Raw genomic sequence first — 22,235 nt, forward strand, 5'->3', positions numbered from 1 at the left:
GTGCTGGCACCTGCCACCCTTCAAGGAAGGAAATGGGGGCGGGGCGGAGGGCAAGGCAGCCCCAGGAGAGAAGAGGAAGAGTGAAGGCCCGCCCCAGGCAGCCCAGCCCCAAGGGGGCCCGCGCCCACCCACTCACACCCCGGCCCAGTCCCTGGGCCTCAGGGAGGCGCTGAGCCCACTCCGACCGGGGCTCCGGCATCTGCAGGCCGGGGCCCCATGGCAGGGACCCTCCAACTGCACCACCTAACGCAGCCACGGAGCCAGGGTGTGGCGCTGACCTTGGTCCCAGTCCCCCCCCCCCCCCCCCCGCCTGCGCACAGCCAGGACAGTGCCCAGAGCCAGGCCTGGGTCCAAAGCTTTCAGACGCTGGAAGGGACTGGGGGCCATCGGTCCCGGCTGCTGCCCACCCCAGCAGTCACAGGCCAGCCGGGCAGCCGCCAAGAGCAAGGCCCAGCGCCTGGGGCCTGCCTGCTCCTGAGCCAGCCATGCACCCGTCGCTCGGCACAAGGAAACCAGAAAAGCAGCAGTGGAAGGGGGGGCTGGGGAGCCGCCTCCACACAGTCCTGTCTGACCAGGCCGCACCTGCCAGGGACAGGAAGGAGAGGCCCGCGCGCAGAGCAGCCAGGGCAGGTGGGCGGCGAGAGGCCAGCAGGGCGCAGGCAGGGCACGGAGAGGCACGGGAGCAGGCGGGAAAACGGGTGAGGCCCGGCCCCCGTCACCCACGGGCAGCGGGTCCTGCAGGGGCAGGGCTGGGGGCTCGGGAACGCCGGGCCCCATGCAGAGACCCAAGAAACCGTCATGCTTCCTGCCGCCTCCTGGGGAGCCTGCCACGCCCTGGCCTGCCCCGCCCGCTCCGACCCCTGTGGGCAGCACGGCGTGGGGGAGGGGAGGGCAGCCACACAGAGGAGGCCTCGCAGCTCGCAGACACTCGGGGGTCCCCGGGCAGGGAGAGCGCAGCGGGTCTCCCCACCCGGTCAGGCTGGCCACGGGCCTTGCCCCAGCAGCCCACGCCTCCTCAGGGCCACAGGCCCGGCCCTGCCACCAGGCCCAGCGTCGTCCTTGGGGCTGGGGGGTGGGGGATGGGCGGGCAGGGTGTATACCTGTCTTCTTTGCTGAATTGGGGGTGGGCTTCAGCGATATCCAGGCTTTTACTGAACACTGCTTTACTACAGCAGGAACAAAGTGAGAAAACAGAGTTACTGACGCAGCCCCACTCAGCGGCCCGGGAGGCTGGGCCTCCGCACAGCCCCACACGAGCTGGGCATGGCCTACCCGGCCCAAGGCCAGGCACGCGGACACGAGGGCAGGTCGGGCAGGAGAGTGCCGGGGCCACAGCGCGCCCCACCCTGGTGACCTGCCGGCGGGGGGCCTGGCCAGGCCTTGGAGGTGCCCAGCACCCACCACCAGTCCGAGGACCCCTCCAGCCCCGGCCAGCGGCCCGCTGTGGCCCAGGGCCAAGCGGCCAAGCCGGAAGAAGAAGCAGGGCCTGGGGCGGCAGGGCTGTGCAGGAGCAGCCGGCAGGAAGGGCTCCAGGGGCCGCCAGGATGGTCCACAGCGGACCCTGTCCCAGCTCCTCCGGCCCCAAGGTGGCCAGGCCTGGAAGGCGGAGCAGACACTGAGCTTGGCGGCCTCCTGTGCCCGGCCCCTGCTCAGGGCGGACGAGGAGGGAGAGGCGTGGGGTGGCCGAGATGCGGTGGCCCCCGTTGGCACGCAGCCGCACTGGGAGGTCGACCGGGAGAGCAGGGCGAGGCTCAGGAACGGGGGGCTGCGGAGAGGCAGCCTCTCGCCCTGGGGGCCTGCTGGGGACAAGGGCACCCACAACAGGCAGGACCCGAGGCACAGTCAGGGCAGCGGCTCAGCTAGCAGAGACCTTCTCCCCCACCACCCTCACCAGCCCCTCCAGTGCCAGATCCCACGGGCAGGGGCCGTGGTGGTCTGCAGCCAGCCTGTTTCCCCAGGGGAGGCTTGGGACCACCAAGGGAGCTGAGAACCAGCAGCCCAGTTTTATCCCGATGGTGGCCGTTTGCTGGCAAATACCTTGAGAGGCCCGGCTGTCCCCAGCGCTCAACCCTGAGCTGACCAGGGGCAGCCTCAGAGCTGGGACCCGCACAGCGGGGTCTCCACGTCCCAGGGCTAGGGCGCAAGCCCCCACCTAGACAGGAACACGGGGTCCCTCCCCGCGCAGGCCCTGCCCAGGGCCAGGATGAGGACTGGCCAAGGGCCCTGCCTGGCCAGCCAGAATGAGCCGAGGCTCTGCAGGACCAGGTCACCCTTCCTTCCTCCAGGGGGCGCTGCTGGCTCAGCCCAGACCTGCTGGTGTCCAGGCTCCTTCCTTGTCCTTGACCCCCACTGCCGCAGGGGACCCAAACACAAGGCCAGCATCACGTGCGGACAGGCCTTCCGGGTGGCTCTGAACACGGCCTGACCCCACTGTAGCCAAGTCCAGTCCACTCCAGTCCAGCCCAACCAGCCCCGTACAACACAGGCCAACAGAGCACAGCCCAGTCCAGCTCAGCCCAGCCTAGCCCAGTTCAGCCCAGCTCGGCCCAGCCCAGTCTAGCCCATACCAGCTCAGTCCAGCCCAGCCCCGTCCAGCTCAGCCCACCCCAGACCAGATTAGACCAGCCCAGTGGCTCAGTCCAGCCCAGCCCAGTTCAGCTCAGTGCAGTCCAGCCCAAGCAGCCCGGCACAGCGTCGTCGGGCCCCACCCAGTGGCCTTAGCGCAGCCCCAAGGCCGGGGGGGGGGCAGAGATGAGCCAGGCCAGGCCCAGCACAGCCGGCGAGGGGTGCCGACGCTGGCCAGGCCAGGCCACCAGGAGGCAGAGCCCTGGAAGCTCCTGGAAGGCACGCACCTCTGGCCATGCTGGGCCATCTCGATGGCCCTCCGCGCGGGCACCGGGGAGCCGCCGTCCGTCACGCTGAGCACCTCCATGGACTTGCGTTCAGGCCGCCGCTTGCCGTGCCGGTTCAGCATCGGGGAGTCCACACGCTTCCGGGGAGGGTCTGTGCGCAGACGGGGGTCAGGGCCCGGCCTGGGCCGGAGAGGGACAGCATGGGGCCGGACCACCCTGCCGCCGTGTACCTATTTCATTTCTGGGGGGCAGGTCCTCGTCCTCGTGGCTCGGGTACCTCTCTTTCCGGTCCAGGAGAAGGAAATAAATCATCTTCTCCTGGTTCTCCCTGCGGGGTGGGGAGGGGAGGCAGCGAGAGGGATGGGCAAGTCCGTTCCCGGAGGGGCCCCGCCCCGCGGCCGCGCCGCCCCAGCGCCCACGTACTCCTCGGACAGCAGGTCCTGCAGAAGCTTGTTGCGGTCCCGGAAGCAGCCCAGCGAGTGCATGCTGTCCAGCACGTCGGGGTCGATGTCCTCCAGGCTGGGCAGCGAGCGGAGCCGCACCTTGCGGGGGATGGGCTGCTCTGGCTCCGGCTCGTTCTTGCCCCCTCTGCGGACGACAGGCACCGCGGGGTCACTCCCCACCTCTTCCGCAGCCTGGGCCTCCTCCGCCCCCACCCCGAGGTGCCGGGACGGCGGGGCCCACCCCTTCCTGGGCCCCGAGTCTTACTGCTCTCCCTGTGCCCAGCCCCTGCACGCCTCCTGCGTCCTGCCCGAGCCCAGCGCAGGCCGGCCCGGGACCCTGGAGAGCCAGGAGCGGCTGAGGCTTGGGCCGGGCCTGCGCTGGGCTGGGTCACCCCCCGCCTTCCCTAGCAGGCCCTCCAGGCCACAGTGACGGGTGACAGGCAAAGCAGGTGGTGTGGGAGGAGGAGCTACTTACATATACCATATGTGTTTCTGAATGTGCTCTAGCTACAAGGAAAGAGAAACAGGGAGTTAGTACGAGGAGGGACCGAGGAGCCCACGTTAGGAGGCGGGGTGGGGAGCACGGAGCTCAGGAGTGTGCAAGAGAGGACAGCAGGGGAGGAAGGGGCTGCGGGACGGGGACAGGGCATGGGACAATGTGGGTGCAGGCCGGGAAGAGTGTGGGGAGGGGCTGTGTTCCCGGAGGCTCCAGGCCAGCACCCCGACCCTGCCTACCCCCGGTGGAAGAGAAAATGCTGACGCGGAGAGAGAAGGAAGGTGAGCAGGGCCGGAGGGGCTGCAGGCGTGGGGGGCCTGGGCGGCAGGGGGACTGAGCTCGAAAGCAGAGTGGCCTCGGGGGTCTCAGGGCTCTGGGACGGAGGTCAAGGGAGGAGGGCAGGAGGGCAGGGGAAGCGGCCAGGGCGGCCCTCCTGTGCACAGGAAGGGGCTGGGTGCAGGTGTGAGCAGGAGGCTGGGGGCCGGCCCTGCTCTCTGCCCGGCTCCCCGGGGGACAGCTTGGCTGGGGAGGGAGGGGGAGAGTGGCCTCTTGGGCCCTGGGCCGCCCTTGTCCCGGAGAGAACAGCCAGACGAGTCCTGCCGGCCTGCTCTGGGGACCGGCCCTCCTGGCAGTGACTGAGCCCCAGGGAGGCAGGAGGTGGCCAGCTGGGGGCTTCTTTGAGAACCAGCTTTCCTGGACCCTCCCCAGCCCACCTGCCAGGAGCAGGGGTTGCGCGGAGCCCTTCACACTGACCAGGCCCGGGAGAGCCCAGGACACGGGGGCCGGCATCAGCCGGCGCTCCCCTGCCAGGCACAGCAGCCCTGTCCACACCCGTGCACGCGCACACCGTGCCCGCTTACCCAGTGCTCGGGCACCACGCACGCCCCGCACGGGCACGGGGAGGGGGGAGGCTCCCGGCGAGCGCCCATCCTGCCCCCGAAGGAGGCGCCCTGAGGGGACGGGGCCCAGGCAGGGTCCCGCGCGGGGAGTGGGGCGGCGTCGGAGGGAGCGGGAGGCCGCGGCACGCACCGTGAGGCGCCGGGTGGCGTCCACCTCGATCATGCCGCGCAGCAGGCTCTGGCAGTCGGGCGGGATGAAGTGGGGCATGTGGAACACGCCGCGCTTCACCTTCTCCAGCAGCTGCCGCAGGTTGTCGTCGTCGAAGGGCAGAGCCCCCTGCGGGCAGGGGACGGCGGTCACCGCGGGAGGGGCGCACGGGGCGCGCGGCGGGGCGGGGGCGGGGGGCTCACCACCAGCAGGGCGAAGAGGATGACGCCGCAGCTCCACACGTCCGCCTTGCGGCCGTCGTACTTCTCCCCCTGTGGGCGGCAGCGGGGGGGCTCGGTGAGCGGCCGGCCTCGCTGGGACGCTGCGGCCCCGGGCGCGGGGAGGGGGTGGGCCGGGGGCGGGGGTCGGACGGGGCCCGGGGCATGGGGGGCTGCGAGGCTCCGGCGGCGAACCCCCTGGATAGACGGTGACGAGGTGGGGGACGGGGCGGCGGCTACTCACCCGGATCACCTCAGGGCAGGCGTAGTGGGGGGATCTGCGGGCAAAAGCAGCCATCAGGCCCGGGGATCAGACCCGCTGTGGGCCCGGGTCACCCCAGCCTGCCCGCACTCGGGGCTGCCCCCCAGGACCAGTGGAGACCCCGGAGGCACACTCTGCCTGCAGGAGGTGCCCAACAGGAGGCTCAAGGTAGGGCCGAGCCCCTCACAACCTAATCCCCACTGCGTGCTTCTAGGGGAGACTGAGGCACAGGAGGCTGTGGGCTCCGCCACACTGCAGGCAGTCAAAGGAGAGAAGCGTCCCGGGAAGCAGCACAGGGCTGAGCGCGCTGAGCGCGTGGGCAGCCGCTGGAATAGGACCCGCCTCCCCGAACCGGGGAGCGGGGGGAGCTGTCCCGAAGGGTCACCAGGTGGTCCCTTCAAGGCATCGCCCTTGGCAGCGAAATCTGGGAGCACAGGCAGAGGCCCTGGAGCTCCAGGCCGTCCCAGCGGGGCAGCCGCGACCACGGGCAGCGTGGACAGGGCGGGCGGGGGCCTCAGGGTCGGACACTCACCCGCAGCTGGTCTCCAGCAGACTGTCGCCAACCTGCAGCGACGCCATCCCGAAGTCGGCAACCCGGATGTTGTTCTTCTCGTCCAGCAGAAGGTTTTCCGGCTTCAGATCCCTGTGGCTGGAAGGCAGCCGGGTTGAGGCTGAGCAGTCCCCCAGCTGCCACCCCTCCCCAGAAGCCCATCCGCACAGTGTGGGGCCAATGGCAGCCCAGCCTGGTGATGTCACAGGCAGCCAATGGGAAGTCACCATCCTGGTGGCTGTGGTCTCGGGAACGGAGACACAGGGACCCTCTGGGGTCACACCACATGCTCCCCGCCCCAGGGCCGGCTTTGCTTTACTCCCTGGGGCCGCCCCACCATTAGTGCTCTGCGCCAGGGCCGACCTGGGACCCCCACTCCAGAGTGGCCTGGCCCCAAGACCCCCGAGAAGCCTGAGGAGGGGCTCCTGGAGCCTGGGGCAGACACCTAGCAGAAGCTTCCAGACAGAACGTGCCGCCGGCTCCAGGCGCAGAGGGGCGCAAGGGTGGGGCAGAGGTACCTGGTGGGCGGTTATCTGATGGGGGTGGGGGTACCTGCAGGGAGTGGGGGGCACCTGGGGGTGGGGGACCTGGTGGGGGATGAGGGTGTCCCTTGTGGGGAACGGAGGCGCACCCTGCCGGGGCTGGGGACACCCGGCGGGGGTCGGGGCACGCACCATATAGAGTGGCTGTGACAAAAGTCCAGCGCGGAGATGATCTGCCGGAAGAACTTCCGGGCCTCTTTGGGGGTCAGCCTCCCCTTCTTGACAAGGTAGTCGAAGAGCTCCCCGCCAGACACGTGTTCTAGCACCAGGTATCTGCGGGGCACAGGTGGGCGTCGGGGGCTGCACGACGTCCGACCCACCTGCCCTGGGGCCACTCAGCCACGGGGGCACTGGCCAGAGGCCTCAGGCCGGCACCCCGCCCCAGCGCCACCCCCCACCTGTCCCAGCCTCGATCACCCTCAGCACAAGCCCCCTCCCCCCACCTCCTGGCAGGCCTGCTTCAGGCACCGCCATGCGGGGAGCCCTCTGCTGTGCAGAATTCCAGGCTCAGGGCCACCCCCGGGCCCCTGGCTGAGGGGCACTGTGGCGGCCGACTCCCGCGCGTGACCGTTCCAGGCTCTCCCAGGCTAACCCAGCTCAGGCTCCCAGAGCGGGGCCCTGATTCAGACACTCGGGCCCTCAGGGAGGCCTGGCCAGTAGTCCGGACCTCTAAATGGGGCGAGCAAGGGGCTGGAACAGGGCAGGGCCCGGGGACCCTAGGGGTGGCCCTCACACCGGGCCTCGGAAAACAGACGGGAAAGGTGGGCGTGGCCCAGCTGGCCGGGGGCGGGGGCGCGACTACCCCGTCTCAGCTCCCCAGAGCCTAGAGGCCTGGACTGGTGCAGGAGCTGGGGGCTGGGCCACCAGAAGGGCTGTGACGGGGTACGGTGGGCCAGTGGCCTTGAGGCCCACCGCTCCCCTCTGCCACCCCTTCGTGCCTTCCCCTCTGCCGCATCGGGTCACTGGCAGGGGGCCCAGGGCCACGGTGGGAGGGACGCCGAGGCAGGGGGCACAGCACGGCCCGAGACGTGCGCACGAGGACACCTGCAGGACCCCGTGGAGGTGCTGGGAAGGGGGCGTCTCCAGAGCAGGGCGTGCAGGAAGGGAGGGGTCGGTGGGGGTGCAGGGGGCCTGCGTGCAGGGGCTGGAAAGGCGGACAGGGCACCGGGTGGGATTCAGGCCGAAGGGGCCATCCAGGGGGTCCCACCCTGCTCCTGAGCGGGAGGGTCCGACCAAAGCACAAGCCATGGGCTGGCCTCACTGGCAGGGACCCCCGACTGCCCTCCAGCTGCAGGCTCCCCAGGTGGCCTTGGGCTTGGGGGGTCCTAGGGAGCGTGCAGGGACCCCCAGGTCCCAGCTGGGCCACCCGATCCCCCTCGTGCTGGGCGTGGTGTCCCTGTCACCAGGCCTTTGCCTGGGCTGTGCCTCCCCGCCCCGCACTGGGCTGCTGACCAGGCCCTCACTGGCTTCCTGACCCCCCCCCACCAAGGTGGCCTCCTTGGGGCCAGAGGCTCTGCCTGTCACCCCCCGCCCCAGGTCTGTCCTCACGAGGATCCCCGCAGTAGTGAGACGGGCTGCATCTGCTGCTGTGGGTGGAGGCGGCCAACATCACCTGCCCCCAAACTCATGGGACACCACTGCACACTGCAAGGGGGACCCCAGTCAGGCCGACAGTGGGGGGTCGTGCAGGAGCGTGTCTCAGGGGGCAGGGTTCCTCCTGCCCACAGCATCAGGGACCCCAGGGCCGGGACCTGCCACCCAGCACCTCACACTTGTACTGACCAGCCGTCTCCTGTCACCCGCAAACACTGGGGTCCCAGCTAGCACAGCAGGGACACCGCCCACGGGGCCCAGAGAGTGAGTCCCTTGTCGGAGCGCCCGCGGTTTGGACCGAAGGCCCGTCCTCGACCCGTGTGCCCGAGCCTCCCTGCTCCCCCGGGGCTGCCCTCTGTGGCCAGCTTCGTGCCCCAACCCCATTGCCCAGGACAAGTGGGCTGCGGACGGCCACCTGAGCCAGCGGGCCCCCAGGCCTCCCCGGGGCTGGGGCTTGGAGCTGAGCCCTCAAGGGTCCCCTCCCCTGCTCAAGTTTCTCCACTCAGGGCCAACACGCCCGAGGGCTTGGGCATCACAGGCTGGGCCTCCTGCGGTCCCACAAGCGGGAGTGACAGGGCTGGGCGCCCCCTTGTTGTGACCCTGGCAGGGTACCGCCACCCACAGCCCAGGTGAGCTCAGGGAGGCCACACAGCTGGCGATCGGGGCGGGGGGTGCTCCGCTTTCCCACCCAGGTGTGCCTGGGACATGAGATTTCCGCTGGCCTCTGAGGTCAGCCGCGCTCAGCAGCATGGGAGCCGGGCATCCTGGGGAGGGTGGGACAGCGGGTCAGGCGAGGGGCCTGGTGAGCCATCGGCCGGCCTGGGGTCTCAGCCGCGTGGATGAGCAGACGGGGAGCTCAGTGGGAATGGGGAGAGTCCCCAGGAGCCCCGGCAGAGTCTAGGAGCTTGTGGCATTAGCTCGCTGGGGCCAAGGGCCTCCTGCTGCTTGACCCTGGCTGCCAGCCTCCGCCTCCAGGAAGCCCTACCCCCTGGGTGGTTCAAGCTGATGGCTCGGCCAGGAGGTCTGGGCCAGGAGCGCGGCGCGTGGAAGCCTCCCGAGAGCTCCCCTCCCTGCTCACCGGGGCCCCCTCCCCAGGGGGCTGCCTGTGCCCTCCCCAAGGCCCCACCCCGGCTCTCCAGACCCAGCAATACCTACAAATATTTTTTGTTTTCATAAACATCGTGTAGCTTTAGGACGTGGGGGTGTTCGATGAGCTTCAGGATGGCGATCTCCCGCTCCACCTGCTCGGGGAGAAGAGGTCCGGCTGGGGGCAGGCTTGCTGCCCAGCTCCCCGCACCCACCGCCCCATCCGCCCCAACCCGCAGCCCCGGGGCCGCGCTGTGGGGGACACCAGCACCCGCTGCCCTGCCCTCCACAGGTCTCTGGCTGGTGGGGAGACAGGGGGCTCGAGCGGACCATGCCCCCTGGATGCCTCGACGGGGTCACGGGGGCGCAGGAGGCTTGGAGGAGGGCCGGCCTAGCGATGGGGCCCGCACCTCTGTGGACTGGCCCATCCCCCGCAGGGTCATCCCACGAGGGGGCTGCCTCCCGGTGCTTCCACCCAGATCCTGCCAGGCCTCCGGCAGAGTGCGACCCAGTTGGACCCCCAGGCCCCAGCCATGGAGCTCTCGTCTCTCTGGCTTGGAGCGCTTTCGGGCATCTAGAACACTGTCCTCAGTTGAAGACACGAGGCCCGGGTGCTGTCAAGGCAAGGTCAGGGTCGACCTGCTCCCATCCAAGCAAGCAGCACCTCCCCTTGCAACTGCACCACGCGTGGCCCTCAGGGTTCCCCAGTGGGGCCCACACGAGTCCCCCCCGCCCTCCGACGAGGTCCTCTTCCTCGTCAGCAGCCTCCATCCCACAGGCGGCCGGTCACCGCCCTCCTGGCACGTGGGCCCCACCCGCCCCCTTGGGAGATGTCTGGGAGCGTGTGGGAGACACAGTCCACGAGGCAGTGGAGACAGGGCCCCGCCCCCAGCATGCCCCCTGCCGGCCAGGTCTGACGGCTCCTCCCCCACAGGCAAGCGGGCAGGTGGGGGAACCTGAGGCCCTTCCTGCTGAGCATCTGGAACCAAAGGGGCCCAGACTCCACCAGGTGAGGGGCTGCTCGGACCCGGGAACCCGCCCATTCTCTTTCCCCGCTCAGAGGCAGGGGCCCCTCCTGAGTCAAGCCGTGGAAGCCAAGGCCCCAGCGGGTGGGCACAGCGTCCCGGGGGACCCGCTGGCCCAGCTTCCCGACACCCCGGCTCACCTTCATCAGCACAGACTCGCTGAGCTTCTCTCGGTTGACGATTTTAATAGCCACCTTCTGGCACGTGACACAGTGGATCCCCAGCTTCACCAGGCCTGCGGGGTAGAGAAGCCCCTGAGACCCCAGCCAGGACCCAACCAGCACGGCCCTCCCTGCTTCCCACCGACACCCCCACCCCACCCCTGCTCCTGGCCCCTCATTTGGGCTCTGAGCCCTGCCCCGACCCCCATCGGCCCAGCGCACCTCCTGCAGGACGCCCCCAGCCCCCGTCTGCCAGCGCACGCTCCTTGATCCCTGCCAGGACAACTCCGTCCTGCGGTGTCCCTGCCCCACAGCACAGCCCCCGCCTCGGAACCAGCCCTCCGACCTCCTAGAGTCCCCCGTGCTCTGGAGGTCATGGAACCCAGAGTCCCCCCCACGCCAGGCCTTCCGCCACTGCCCAGCCATCTCCAGTGGGGGAGGCAGGGTGACTTTGGGCTCAGGGCCACCCCGCCCCCTTCGTGCCCCTCCCCCCAGGATGCGCGGCCTCTGCCACCGGACCCCCAGCCCCCCTTCAGCCTGCACGTCTCTGGACAGAGGAGCCCCGAGTCTGGTCACTGCCGTCTCCAGGACAGCAGGACAGGCCCAAGGCTGCTCCCCGGACAGCAGCACCCCCGCCTTCCACGCCCCACGCCCCCCACCCCTGGCCGCCCCCCACGGGGCAGAACACAAATTCACTCTCGCATGTTGGGCCCGAGCCCAACATCCTGCTCCAGTTCTGACCGCCGGCCCCAGGCCTCCACGTCTCCTGCCTCCCCTCGCCGGCCAGGAGAGCCCTCTGGGGCCACCACAGCCCCACCCCTCCTGCAGCCCGGGCCGCTGCCAGCACCCTCCAGACCTCTGGGTGGACTGCTCTGTGGCCTGCGGCCTAGGAACACCCGTCTCCATCCCCGAGCCTGGGCCCCGACTGCGACATTCCCCAGGGCGACTTTCATTCCTAGGCAGGCACGTGAAAGCTCTCGCGATGGCTGGACCCACTCCAGCACTTGGGGGCCCAAGGGGAGCCAGGGGACCCCATTCACCTTGGCATCGCACCCCGACCTTGGGACGCCCTGCCTGTGGACACTGAGGGGCACCGTGCTGTGTTAGCCAGACTCCATCAAAGTCGGGACCCTGACTGCATGCGCACCCCGTGCTGCTGGGGTGACCCGGCCTCCCCCACTGTTGCTGCTTTAACCGTGACCTTGACCCCTTTGTCATGCTCACCGGCTGCTGGGTTTCACCTGGGTCGGGGGGATTCTTTTTTTTTTTTTTTTTTATAAAAGATTTTATTTATTTATTTGACAGACAGAGATCACAAGTAGGCAGAGAGGCAGGCAGAGAGACAGGAGGAAGCAGGCTCCCCGCTGAGCAGAGAGTCCAATGTGGGGCTCGATCCCAGGACCCTGGGATCATGACCTGAGCTGAAGGCAGTGGCTTAACCCACTGAGCCACCCAGGCGTCCCGGTCGGGGGGATTCTTACCAACCTGTAAGAGCCCCTCGACTTTTATGGGAAATGAATTCCTTGTCACGTGTGCAGAAGACACCTTCCCTTCATAGACCACACATCCGTAATTTTACGTGGCCTCTGTGTCCCTCCACGGAACATGGTCCCAGCTGCCCTTCCCAGCATGGCTTCTTGCCCCTGCCCCGTGCTGGGGTGGGTGGGCCTGTGGCCAGCCTCTCTGTGTGCTTGGGGAGCTCGCCCAGAGGGCAGGAGGGGGGCGTGGGCCTTCGTGGGCGATGCCCAGGGGTCGTGTGCACACTCAGGGAACGACAGATGGGCTCCTGGGCTCCAGCACGGTGTGCCCAGCGAGCCCCCGCACCCCCGGCTCCCACCCCAGGGAGGCCCGCAGACCCCAGGGAGGCCCGCAGACCCCAGGGCTCTTGCCAGCTGTCTTTGATCTGCTCCGGGCCCTGTGATTCCAGGGCAGCAGGAAGAGCACAGAGAGCCCCGCAGGAGGGCGCTGCTGGCATCTGCCTGTAATTCAAGGCTGGAGGCCCAGGACTCCCTGCCCCCAGCCCAGCCCCCCAGACCACGGCACCAGCCAGAGTTAGAAGCAAAACTCGTGCCTGACAGGTCCCCGGGCGGGACAAGGCTGACGGGACGGGGGTGCCAGGGAGACAAGCAGCAAACGCGGCCACCCCATGGAAGACAAGCTCCTCCAAGTCCGGAAGGGCCCGGGACAGACGCCGGAGACGGCTGGCACAGGAGCCCCAGAGACGCCCCAGGCCCAAACGCCGTGGCTCCATTCCCAACCACAGGTGGGCACGGCCCTGGGCCGGCTCTGCGGGCCGTTCCCGCACCGACCAATGGGAGGGACGGGGCGTCTTTGGACAAGAAGGACTTCGGGAACCGTGGCTCGGGCACCAGGGTAGTGGGCACACGGCCAGGAGGACGCGCCCACAGACGCACCTCACACAGCCGTGCACACGGGTCCTCGGGAGGCGGGAATTGCAGACGAGTGGGGAGAAATGTCATCCTGCTTCCAGAAAAGGAAAATAAACGGGCGTCCAAGGGACAGGATGCTGTCCAGAAGCAGAAAGTCGCTCCGTTGGTGTCGCCACCGAGCGCCACGCCAGGCACCGTGGGACGCAGGGAATGCGGCGGCCGCACCACCAGCCGCTGCCCAGCTGCCCAGGGGAAGAGACGTGCTGAACGAGCCCCGCGCAGGGCAGCCCCAGAGCAGTGGGGACCCGGATGCTACAGGCCAGTCCTGAGTGGAGGCCTCCTGCGGTTCGTCCGTGACCTTCCCCTCCTTCTTGGCCGTGGCCCTTCAGAAAAAACCCTGCTGGAGCGCCCTGCGTCCTGGGACCCCCCAGAGTAGGACCCGAATTCCCTTTGGTCTGGACAGGGGTCTGGGCGCAGGTGACGGTGTCGCATCAGGGAGAGCCACAGTCTGAGTGTCCACCATGGGCCGGGTGTCGAGGGCCCTCCGCAGAGAGGAGCCCGGAGCCTGCGAGGTGTGCGGCCAGCTGCGCCTGTCCCCACCGCACTCCAGCTGGCTGTGGACCGGGGCCACATGAATGCCACAGCCTCTGCAGGCACCTGGGAACACCACCGGCCCCAGAGAGTCCGCAAAGGGACGCACACAGGGCACCTGCAGCTCCTGCTCGGGGCAGCCGGAAGCAAAGGGAGAAGTGGCTGTTTTTGCCTTTTCTCCTCCAAATCACCGAGCACCTGCATAGGTGGGGACCTGGGAAGGCCGCTGCCCACGGTCGGTTACTGTCCAGACTCCCGGGCCTTCGATCGCCCCTGCCCTCTCCGGCCCGCACGGCCCCACCCTCGAGGAGGCCAGGAGTTTCTCCCAGAGGCCCACCTGCTGCTCCCCTCACCCCCGCAGTCCCTCCTGCCCCCGCCCAGGAGAGGGTGGGAATTCAGGGGGGGTGGTGGGAGTTGGTGTCCGCGCACAGGGCCCGTGAGGAAGGCCCCCGAGGGCAGCGGATGTGGGACGCGGGCAGGCTCGCGGGTGGTGAGCTGTGGTCCGGTTGCAGCAGAGTCCCCTGGGGAGGAGCCTGGTCAGGAAAAGGACGGCCACTGTCCACGGTGCTGACTGAGCCTGGGGCGCCCTCGCAGGGCCCCGCCTGTGTGCTCACATCGGCCCCCCCACGCTGTGTCAGCGGGTCCTTGGACTTAGGGGACCCGGGGAGGGCTCCCACTGCAGGTTCTGGGAAGGGAGACTCGTGATGGGGGGAGGGGGGTTGCTTCTGCTGGGCCAGGACGGAAGGGCAGGGCAGCGCGACGCTCTGTCTGCATCTCAGGAGAAAACAGTGTCCAGCCGCTGGCCCTCACGGGACCATGCAAGGGTCACTAACACCGGGGATGGGAGATCGTCCCTCCTCCGTCATGAGCTGCCGCACCTCTGGGGCCCTGCAGCGGCTCCCAATACCACAAGCGTAGCCAAAGGGGACCCATTTTCTGCCTCCATGGCCAGTGTCACTGTGGGGCCCCATTTGTAGGCACGTAAGGGGGGGTGCTCCAGGGCCCGGCACAGCGGACATGACAGTCTTGCCGGGGTGGACAGGCCCTGTCACCCCTCCTGTCTGGGCTCTCCTGGGAGGAGGGAGGAAGGGGCACCACACCGGTTGTTGGGAAAATGAGTCAGCAGGGCTGGTGGCCCTGAGCCGGTCCCAGCTCCCCGGGGCTGGGCTGCCCACAGCAGGGCAGCGGGAGAAGGCGGGAGAGGGCAGGCAGGGGCCCATGGGACTGCGGGGGCAAAGGGACTGGGAACAGCAGCACACAGACTCCTCTTGGGAGCCGCCTGGACCCGTGCTCCGCGCAGCCCCCACCCCGCCACTGCCCTGGACCTTCTCTGGGGCCTGAACTTCCCAGGCTCTGCTCCCAAGGGCCAGCCCGGCAGCCGCACTGGGGTAAGCCACAGACATCGCAGGTGGTCCTGCCCTGGCCACCGGCCCCACATGGAGCAGCTCCCCGTGCCACGGCCAGGACCCACATGCCCGGGTGTGGAGGCGGAACCAGAACGGCAAGGCCCAGGCACAGTGCTCCCCCAGGACCTGCGTGGGCAGCCAGAGACTGTGGGCCCCACAGCCAGCTGGCCCAGGGGGCTTCCCAGAGAAGCTGAAGATCGAACTGAGCCCAGAGGACAGCAGGACTCAGGTGGGGACTGCAGAGGCCCCGCCCCCAGCTCTTGGGAGCAGCTCGAGGGCAGAGGCGGTGAGCACAGGCCGCATGTGCAGGCCAGTGGCCGTCTGCAGGGCCCCCTGCGGCCTCTTCCTGCCACGCTGTCACTGGCCTCTCCGGACTGCAACAGCCTCCCAGAGGACCCCTAGAGACCCCCCTCCTGGAAGCCTCCCAGCCACGTGGCCCCACCCGTACCGCACCAGGCTGGCCTGTGTGCCATGAGATGTGGCGGAACAACCAGCCATCCTTCAGGCTGGGTGGTGACCAGAGCTTTTGGGGTCTGCTCCCTGGGATCCCTGCTCTGAGGAGCCTGCTGCCTCGTCCTGTGGCCAAGAACCAGCCTGACCCACCCTGGGAGCCTGAGAGGAGCCCAGGCATGGCCGCCCAGCTTGGCTGCCCCACGATTCCTCACCCTCGGGAGCCATGAGACAATGTTCGCAGTCTCAGGCCCCCAAGTTTTGGGGAGACGTTGTTAGGTCACAGGACACGGAGACTCTGCCTTCCCGCCCCCTGGGTCCAGGTGGATGCCGGCCCCAGCATTCGCTAGGAGCTGAACCAACTGGCAGGGTGGCCTCCCAGAGGCAGGGATAGCCAGGCAACCCGGGCGGGTGCGCCCAGACACGGTCTCAGTGTCCTCACCTCACCTGTGCAAGTGGGGAGAACAGCCTGTCCCACCCAGGCCCTTCTGGACACCCTGGAGCTCTCTCCCTCAGACTCTGGGATGGGGGAGGGGGCGGGGGACACACGGGGGCAGGTCTGGTCTGCCTCTTTCTCCGCATCCCTGTCTGCGGTGGGCAGCCCCAGAGACCTGCTGGTGGCCTCCCATGGCGAGAGGCACCCCGCTAGCCTGTCTCGACCCCCAGCCTGCTGGGCAGCTCCTGACCCTGGGTCTGAGAACAAATGCTCCCGGGCCCTGGGCAGGAGGTGGTGCGGGGGGGGGGGGGACGCTCAGGTGCATGGACGCTGGTGGGGGAGGAGCAGATGAGACCTGGCCGTCCCGCTCCTGCTGGGACACAGTGCCGCCTGGTCCCTGGGGGTGTCTGTCCCCTCTCCCTTCAGTGCCGGGGATGTTCCTGCCACTGGGTGTCCCCGAGGAAAGGGAACTCCTCACGCTGGCTCTATCTCTTAGCCTGACCCAGAGCCCCTTCCACGGTGTGCCTGGGCAGGCAGGGAATCCCGAGGCTGGGCAGGAGGCCGCCGACAGGGGCAAGGTGAAGGTGCCCTTCATGCCCTCCTGGTTCTCCCCCATGCCCTCTTCACCCCCACACTCAGCCTCATTCAGGGCCGGGGGCACCCGCGGAGGCAGTGGGGGGCCCTGGGGGTGCCACAGTGAGACTTTCAAGAACCTCACAGGGGACTTTCCAGATGACCACTGAGGGCTCCCGGCACCAACCGAAGCCCCCTGAGCCCGCGGGCAGGAAACTGCGGTGCAGACGGGGACAGCGTGGGGACCCCTGGGGACCCAGACCACACACAGATTGTGCAAGGACGGGTGGTGGCCTCGAGGAGACACATCCATGTGATAATACCTGGACCCCATGAATGCGACCTTAATTCGGGGTGGGGGGAGCCTTTGCAGAAGTATATTTGTAGATCTCGATACAAGCATTCTCCGGGTTTGGGGCAGCCCCTAAATGCAGTGACAGGGCTCTTACTAGAGGCACAGAGAAGTGTTGCGGGGACATGACGGGGCTCCACGGGGCGGCCGGTGCACCAGGGGCCTGGAATGTGCCCCTACAACCCAGAGAAAGAGACGTCGTCCTTCCGGGGACAAGGTATGGGGCAGCTCCTCATAGCGGCCCCAGGAGCCCAGCGCAGGACCTGCTGCACTCATGGGAGTGTTTACCTCGAGTTTCCTTTCCTCTCAAATGAGATGCGCCTCAGAAGGGCTTTCTGCACCTGCTGCCACAACCCCAGCTAAGCACTCGGCTCCAGATCCCTCACGGTGACCAGAGCCCCTCCCCCCGCACGCCCACACTCAGCCAACTGCCCTGCTGCCTGCCCCACCCCCACCACCAGTCTCTCAACCCAGCAGGGCTCCAGGGATTTAAGGACAGGATTTGCTGCGGGGCTGGGGGGGGGGGCGCGGATTCTGCTTCCTCCCTAAGCGGCTCTGCCTGCGCCAGGCACAGCCCTGTGGGGAGGCACCCTATGAGCTGCATCTAGTCACCTAAGGCCATGCTAAGGCCCTGGGGTAGGGCGTGCTCTGGGGGATGGTCAGGCCTGAATGTGGCCGCCCGCTCCAGCCAGACCACTGCCCAGAAAGGAAGCTTCCAAGGATCCTCCTCTTAAGCCTTGATCCTTACAATAGTCCACTTCCATTCTCAGAAGAGGAGACAGGCTGGGCCTGCCTGACCCCAGGGCCCATTTTCCTGCCACTGCCCAAGGGGTCAGGGTGAAGCCTACCCACGCCTAGGCCTCCCCAGCAGGTGCAGCCACAAGCCCCACCCCCAGCACCACCTCACAACAGGCTTAGTTAGTAGGCGGGTGCTGGGCAAAGACACAGGATGAACCTCGGAGACACTAATGGGAATGAACCCAGGTTCCCAGGGCCCCTCCCCCAGCCACCGCCCGGTCCCTTCAGCACCATGGACGGGGCTCAACGCAGCCCTGGCTTGAGTCCAAGCAGCTGACGGCTCAGGGCTACTGGCGGAGCTGGGGGCGGGACACGGGACACCAGAGCCAGGGTGCCCTGGGGTGTCAGCGCTCCCTGGGCAGCTCCTCCAGCCACACCCCTGCTCCTTTCTGAGCCTGGAGCCAAGGCCTGCCTGCACCGCATTCTGGGGGTCACAGCCCTGAGGTAACCTCTAAACCCAGGATACCAAGGAACACAGAGCTCTCCAGGACAACCAGGGCGGCGCCAGCAGCGATCTCAGGAGATCCCGCCCGAGGTCCCCGGCACCGGGCGCAGGGTGTGGGTAAGCCCTCAGCGTCTATAATGCCTCCTTCCAAAGGGTGGGGAGGAGCAAGCCCCCATCCCTCTGGGAAGAGCACCCGGCTTGTGGCAACCTGCAGCTGGGGAGAGTTGAGGAGGCCAGGACCCGGCAGGGGCGCAGGGTTGGCTCACAAAATCCCCCAGGAGTGGCGTGGAATGAGGATGGAGCCGGGGGCGGAGCGGCTGCCTGCTCTCCAGTCTCCAGAGGCTCCGAGCCCCATGCTCAGGGAGAACGCAAGGTCCCTCTGGCCTCCAGTGTGATGACATCAGTGTGCAGGCCCCACCAGCAGTCCCCCCGCCTGGAAGCCCCACCAGGTCTGGGTTGACCCCTCTTCAGGCCAGGCGGGGGGGGGGGGTTACTCGTGCTCCCAGGGAAGCTGTGCTGGGAGGGAGAGAGTTCACACAGGTACGTGTGAAAGATGCGGGCAGGGCCGTGCTGAGCCGCGGCCCCTCCACCCCACCCCAGCTGCCTCCCACCACAGGACGGGTCCCTCACCAGCTGCTTGACCGCCATTTCCAAGAGCCTCCCCCTCCTCCCGGACTGAGGTGCTTGTGGGCAGGCTGGGGAAGGTCAGGGACTGAAGATCCAACCTTAGACCCCTCACCCTGTGTGTGCTCCCTTGGATAAAGGGCCACACGCGCACCCTCCTGCTGGCAGCACCCCTTGCCCCCTGCAGCCTGAAAGGACATCCAGTTGTCAGACCTGAGCCCAGGAAGAGGGTTGGGGGCCACCCACCCCAAGCCCTCAGCAGCCCCCTGTCCCCTCTTCCAGGGGCTGGTCCAGGGCCGCCCACACTCACATCTGGCTGCCAGGGTCGCTCCTGGGCAGGCAGAGGGCAGAAGCTGCGCCTGCGGGGGCGGGTTCGGTTCCCAGGTTTCAGGAGACCCTCTGCCCGCCCAGTTGCCTCAGGTCCTAGCCCCAGGTCCTAGCCCGGGGCACCTGGACCCAGCGGACTCGCTTCAAACGCACCGCCTTGGCAGACGTTGGGCCGCCAGCCCGCCCTCCCCAGCCCTGCACCGCCGGGGGCTCCACGGACTCGCAGACCGGGAGGGCGGCCCCTTTGAAGTTGTCCAGACATCAAAGAGCACTCGTGGCCTCCCGCCCCGCAGCGGCGGCGTCCGGGCCTGCGGTCCTCCCCTGCGCCCACCCGAACTCCTTTCCCGCCTGCGGGCCCCTGCCCCAGCTCTAGGGAGGGGGTGCGGGGCCGGCGTCTTGGTTCTCTCAGCCTCCTCTGGGGGCTCAGAGCTTCCCCACCCCCTCCTCTGTTTGGGAGGCGGGGAGGCCCGGATCGCATGCCCCCCCCCAACCTGCGCGGGGGCCCGTCCGCCCGCGTCCGCCCGCATCGGCCCGCGCGCCCCGCTTCTGGGCCGGCCGCCGCGCCCCGCGACGCCCCCGCACCCGCCATCACGCGGCCGGGCTCGGTCCGCCCCCACGCACGCTCTTCCAGGTTGGAAAGGAGGCCCGATGGGGGACCCGGAGGGGGCAGGGAGGGAGCGCGGGCCCCAGCCGGCTCCTCTCAATATAGACTCCGCGGTGTCCTTCGCCCACAGGCGCGGGGGGCGGCGCGCGTCTCTTGGGAGACAACTGTTCGCGCTCTGAAAAGGAACCTCTCAAATTAAATTAATTAAGGCCTGGAATATTTCACACCCGCCGAAGCCGCTGCTGCCTCTGCGGGGCTCTCCGCCCTCCCACCCACAGCACCCAAACACGACGCGGGGGCCTGCCAGCCCCTCGGCTCCGTGGACCGCGGCCCCGCCCGCTGCTGCCCTTGACCCAGGGGAGGAGAGGCCGGCCCTCCGCCCCCGCCCGCGCCGCCTTCCCGCCTCCCCCGTTCCGGTCCCGGTCCCCTCGGGACAGCCGGGCTCTTCTGCCCCAAAGCCCTGGCAGGTGGAGCAGGTGGGGGCTGCCGGGCGGCGGGCAAGGGCCACGGAGCCAGGGCACCGGCTTTGAAACGTGGCTCCTGCGCCCCTCGTGGGTGGGTGCTTCGGTGGCCCCTTCAGCCTTGAGGGTGTCCTCACACCCTCTCCTGCCTGTGCTAAGTAAAGACGGCATGAGCGCCCCCCAGGTGGCTGGTCCTGAGCCTCCTGTCCCTGATCCCTGCCCCTCCCAGAAGCAGTCTGGGCCTGGCCCCCCGGATGGCCCAGCTATGCAGGTAGCCAGGGGTTCTCTGTGCTGGAGACCAGTCAGTCGAGCCAGGCACACTCTCGCCAAAGCCCAAAGTCAGCCTTCAGAGGCTTGGCACGGTTGGGGCACAGAGCCAGCTGAAGATCCGAAGAGGACTGCATGTGCCCCTCCTCCAAAAAACTCCCTCTTGGTTCTTCGCCCACCTGGAGGGGGTGGCCAGGGACCACCCACTGGGACCCCAGTATTAGGAACTGGCTTGCCAGGACCCAGCTGGAGGGTTGAGGGTGCGGCCCTCCTGGGACTGCAGACCCTCCCGCCCCATGTGACCTCCCAAGTTCAGAGCTGAGAAGGGCGGAGATGCTGGGCTTCTGCCGGACAGCACAGACATGTCAAGCCCCCAGACCCAGGCTCAGTGACAAAGGCACTCCCCACCCCACCCAGAGGCAGACATGTGTTCAGGAAGCACCAGAAGCATTTCCTCAGCAAGCCACAATAAGGTGCCATTCAAAGGTGTTGCCACTGGGGACACATGACAAATGAGACAAGGAAACTGGAGGGAGGAAGATGGGCCCCCAGAGGACTTTGCTGGCCCAGGCGCTGGAAGAGGAGGCAGACCTGGGTGCAGTTCTGGAGAAAAGAGGGAGCCCGGCAGATGCTGGGGGGGGGGGGACGTGGGGAAGAGGCCCCGCTGCGGACAGGTGTCTGGCGAGGCTGCCAGAGCCCTGCGGTCCAAGAGACCTGCGTCCGTTGTGTTTGTCTGCTGTCAGTGCCACCTTCTGGGTTAAAAAATGGTGGTGGAAAGGAGATCTCGAAAGACTCCAAAAACAGAAGGCAGGGGGCAGGCGTGGGGGACAGGGCAAGGATGGGGCCTCCAGTTGCCAGGGGACCCAAGAGAAGTGCCAGGTGTCAGGTTTAGCCAGGGACCGCAGGGCAGGCCTGAGGGTAGAGCTGCGGAGACAGATGTGCCACTTACTGAGGATGCAGATGTGGGAGCAACCCAGGCTGGCGCCCCCTTCTCCATGCCCAGAACGGGACACAGACTGGGACAAACTGGGACAAAATCCTGTACTTTAGGGGCCACAAGCCTGCCCTGAGCAAGTCTTCCTTCTCCCGGCAGTCTCACTGCCCAGTCCCCGCCCCGCGGCGCACCCCCCTCAGACTGACCACACTCTGTGCGCAGGCAGGAGTACCCTCCCGGAGGGACCCGGTTAAGAAAACATCCCTCCTTCTCACACAAGGAGCCTCACCACCCACCCAGGCCCCCTCCATGTAGGTAACAGCCAACTGGATGTTACCAGAGGGAGTCCAAGACGGAGAAACAGAACTGACCTGGGAGAAACAGGCAGTCAGAAAGGCTTTTACGGATCACTGCACTGGCGCAGATTTAAGAAGTTGCTACATCTATAAAACAAGAAGGCTACAAGAGGGATTAGAAACAAGACAGAGCTCCAGGAAAGCAAGGACAGTAATTGCTGGAAGACCAGCGGCTGAAAGAAGGACCACAGCACGGAACCCAGAGACCGAAGGAAGGTGGACCAGAAGGTGCTGATAACCCGGGAAGCTGGCAGCTGACCAAAGGAAGAAGCTGAGAGTGGGCAGCAGAAGTCCCCAAGACCCCAGGCCCAGTGGGCATAGACCGTCCCAGGGAAAGGCCCGACAGTCCTGCCCAGCCACAGAACGCAAGCAGAGCCACATGTGGGCACAGCCTTGCCAGTGAGATCCCGGGAGCTTGTTTCACTGCCTCCGTCACTCACTGACTCGGCGAGGATTCACGGGGCTTCTACGAGTGACAGGCATTCGAAACAACAGGGAATAAAAAGAAGCAACGTCCACACTGTGGGGTTCACGCCCTCCATATACTTAGCTAGAGCTGACCAGAAACTCCTGGAAGTGACCACTCAGTCTTAACCCAGCCAGAGCCCTGCCCAGATCAAACTGACCCGCCCTGCCCTAAATGCCTGAGAGGGAAAGTGGAGCCCATTCTGGAAAAGCCCAAAACCCTCCCCACTGCAGTTGAACTGTCTTCTTAAATAGACAGTGTCCAGCATACAATAAAAAGGATGCCATCCATAAAGAAGCAGAGAAGTGTGACCTATTCTCAAGAGAAAAAACAGCCATTAGAAGCAGGCTACCGCTAACCCAAATATTAGAGTTTTCAGAAAAGGATTTCAAGATAGTATTATAAATACACATTTTTTTCTCCTCTCTCCCCCTCCTCTTCCCTCATAAATGTATTTTTTAATCACAGTAAAGGACAGAC

General features: G+C 67.3%; 1 protein-coding gene across 13 annotated transcripts in view; it reads right to left on the bottom strand.

The window, feature by feature from the left end:
• The window catches only part of BRSK2 (BR serine/threonine kinase 2), a 58,018-nt gene that overhangs the window by 11,474 nt on the left and 24,309 nt on the right, over positions 1–22,235 (bottom strand). For 9 of the 13 annotated variants that reach the window (XR_006602499.1, XR_006602500.1, XR_006602502.1 and 6 more), the window contains exons 2-13: positions 10,255–10,349; positions 9,159–9,244; positions 6,543–6,683; positions 5,851–5,967; positions 5,301–5,334; positions 5,042–5,110; positions 4,821–4,967; positions 3,771–3,802; positions 3,276–3,440; positions 3,083–3,180; positions 2,853–3,003; positions 1,101–1,166 (exon numbers count right to left, since the gene is read on the bottom strand). Coding sequence is in view for 9 of the 13 variants with exons in the window: in XM_045066716.1 (XP_044922651.1) it covers positions 1,101–1,166; positions 2,853–3,003; positions 3,083–3,180; positions 3,276–3,440; positions 3,771–3,802; positions 4,821–4,967; positions 5,042–5,110; positions 5,301–5,334; positions 5,851–5,967; positions 6,543–6,683; positions 9,159–9,244; positions 10,255–10,349 (1,201 nt within the window). In the remaining 4 variants the exon portion in view is untranslated. Of the gene's footprint in view, positions 1–1,100; positions 1,167–2,852; positions 3,004–3,082; positions 3,181–3,275; positions 3,441–3,770; positions 3,803–4,820; positions 4,968–5,041; positions 5,111–5,300; positions 5,335–5,850; positions 5,968–6,542; positions 6,684–9,154; positions 9,245–10,254; positions 10,350–22,235 lie in introns of those variants that run through there. The other 4 variants (XR_006602503.1, XM_045066719.1, XM_045066723.1 and 1 more) reach the window with 2 other exon arrangements.

The sequence above is a fragment of the Mustela putorius genome, unplaced genomic scaffold, assembly GCF_011764305.1.
Source record: "Mustela putorius furo isolate JIRA1106 unplaced genomic scaffold, ASM1176430v1.1 tig00000127_pilon_pilon_pilon, whole genome shotgun sequence".
In the NCBI taxonomy this organism is placed as follows: Eukaryota; Metazoa; Chordata; class Mammalia; order Carnivora; family Mustelidae; genus Mustela; species Mustela putorius.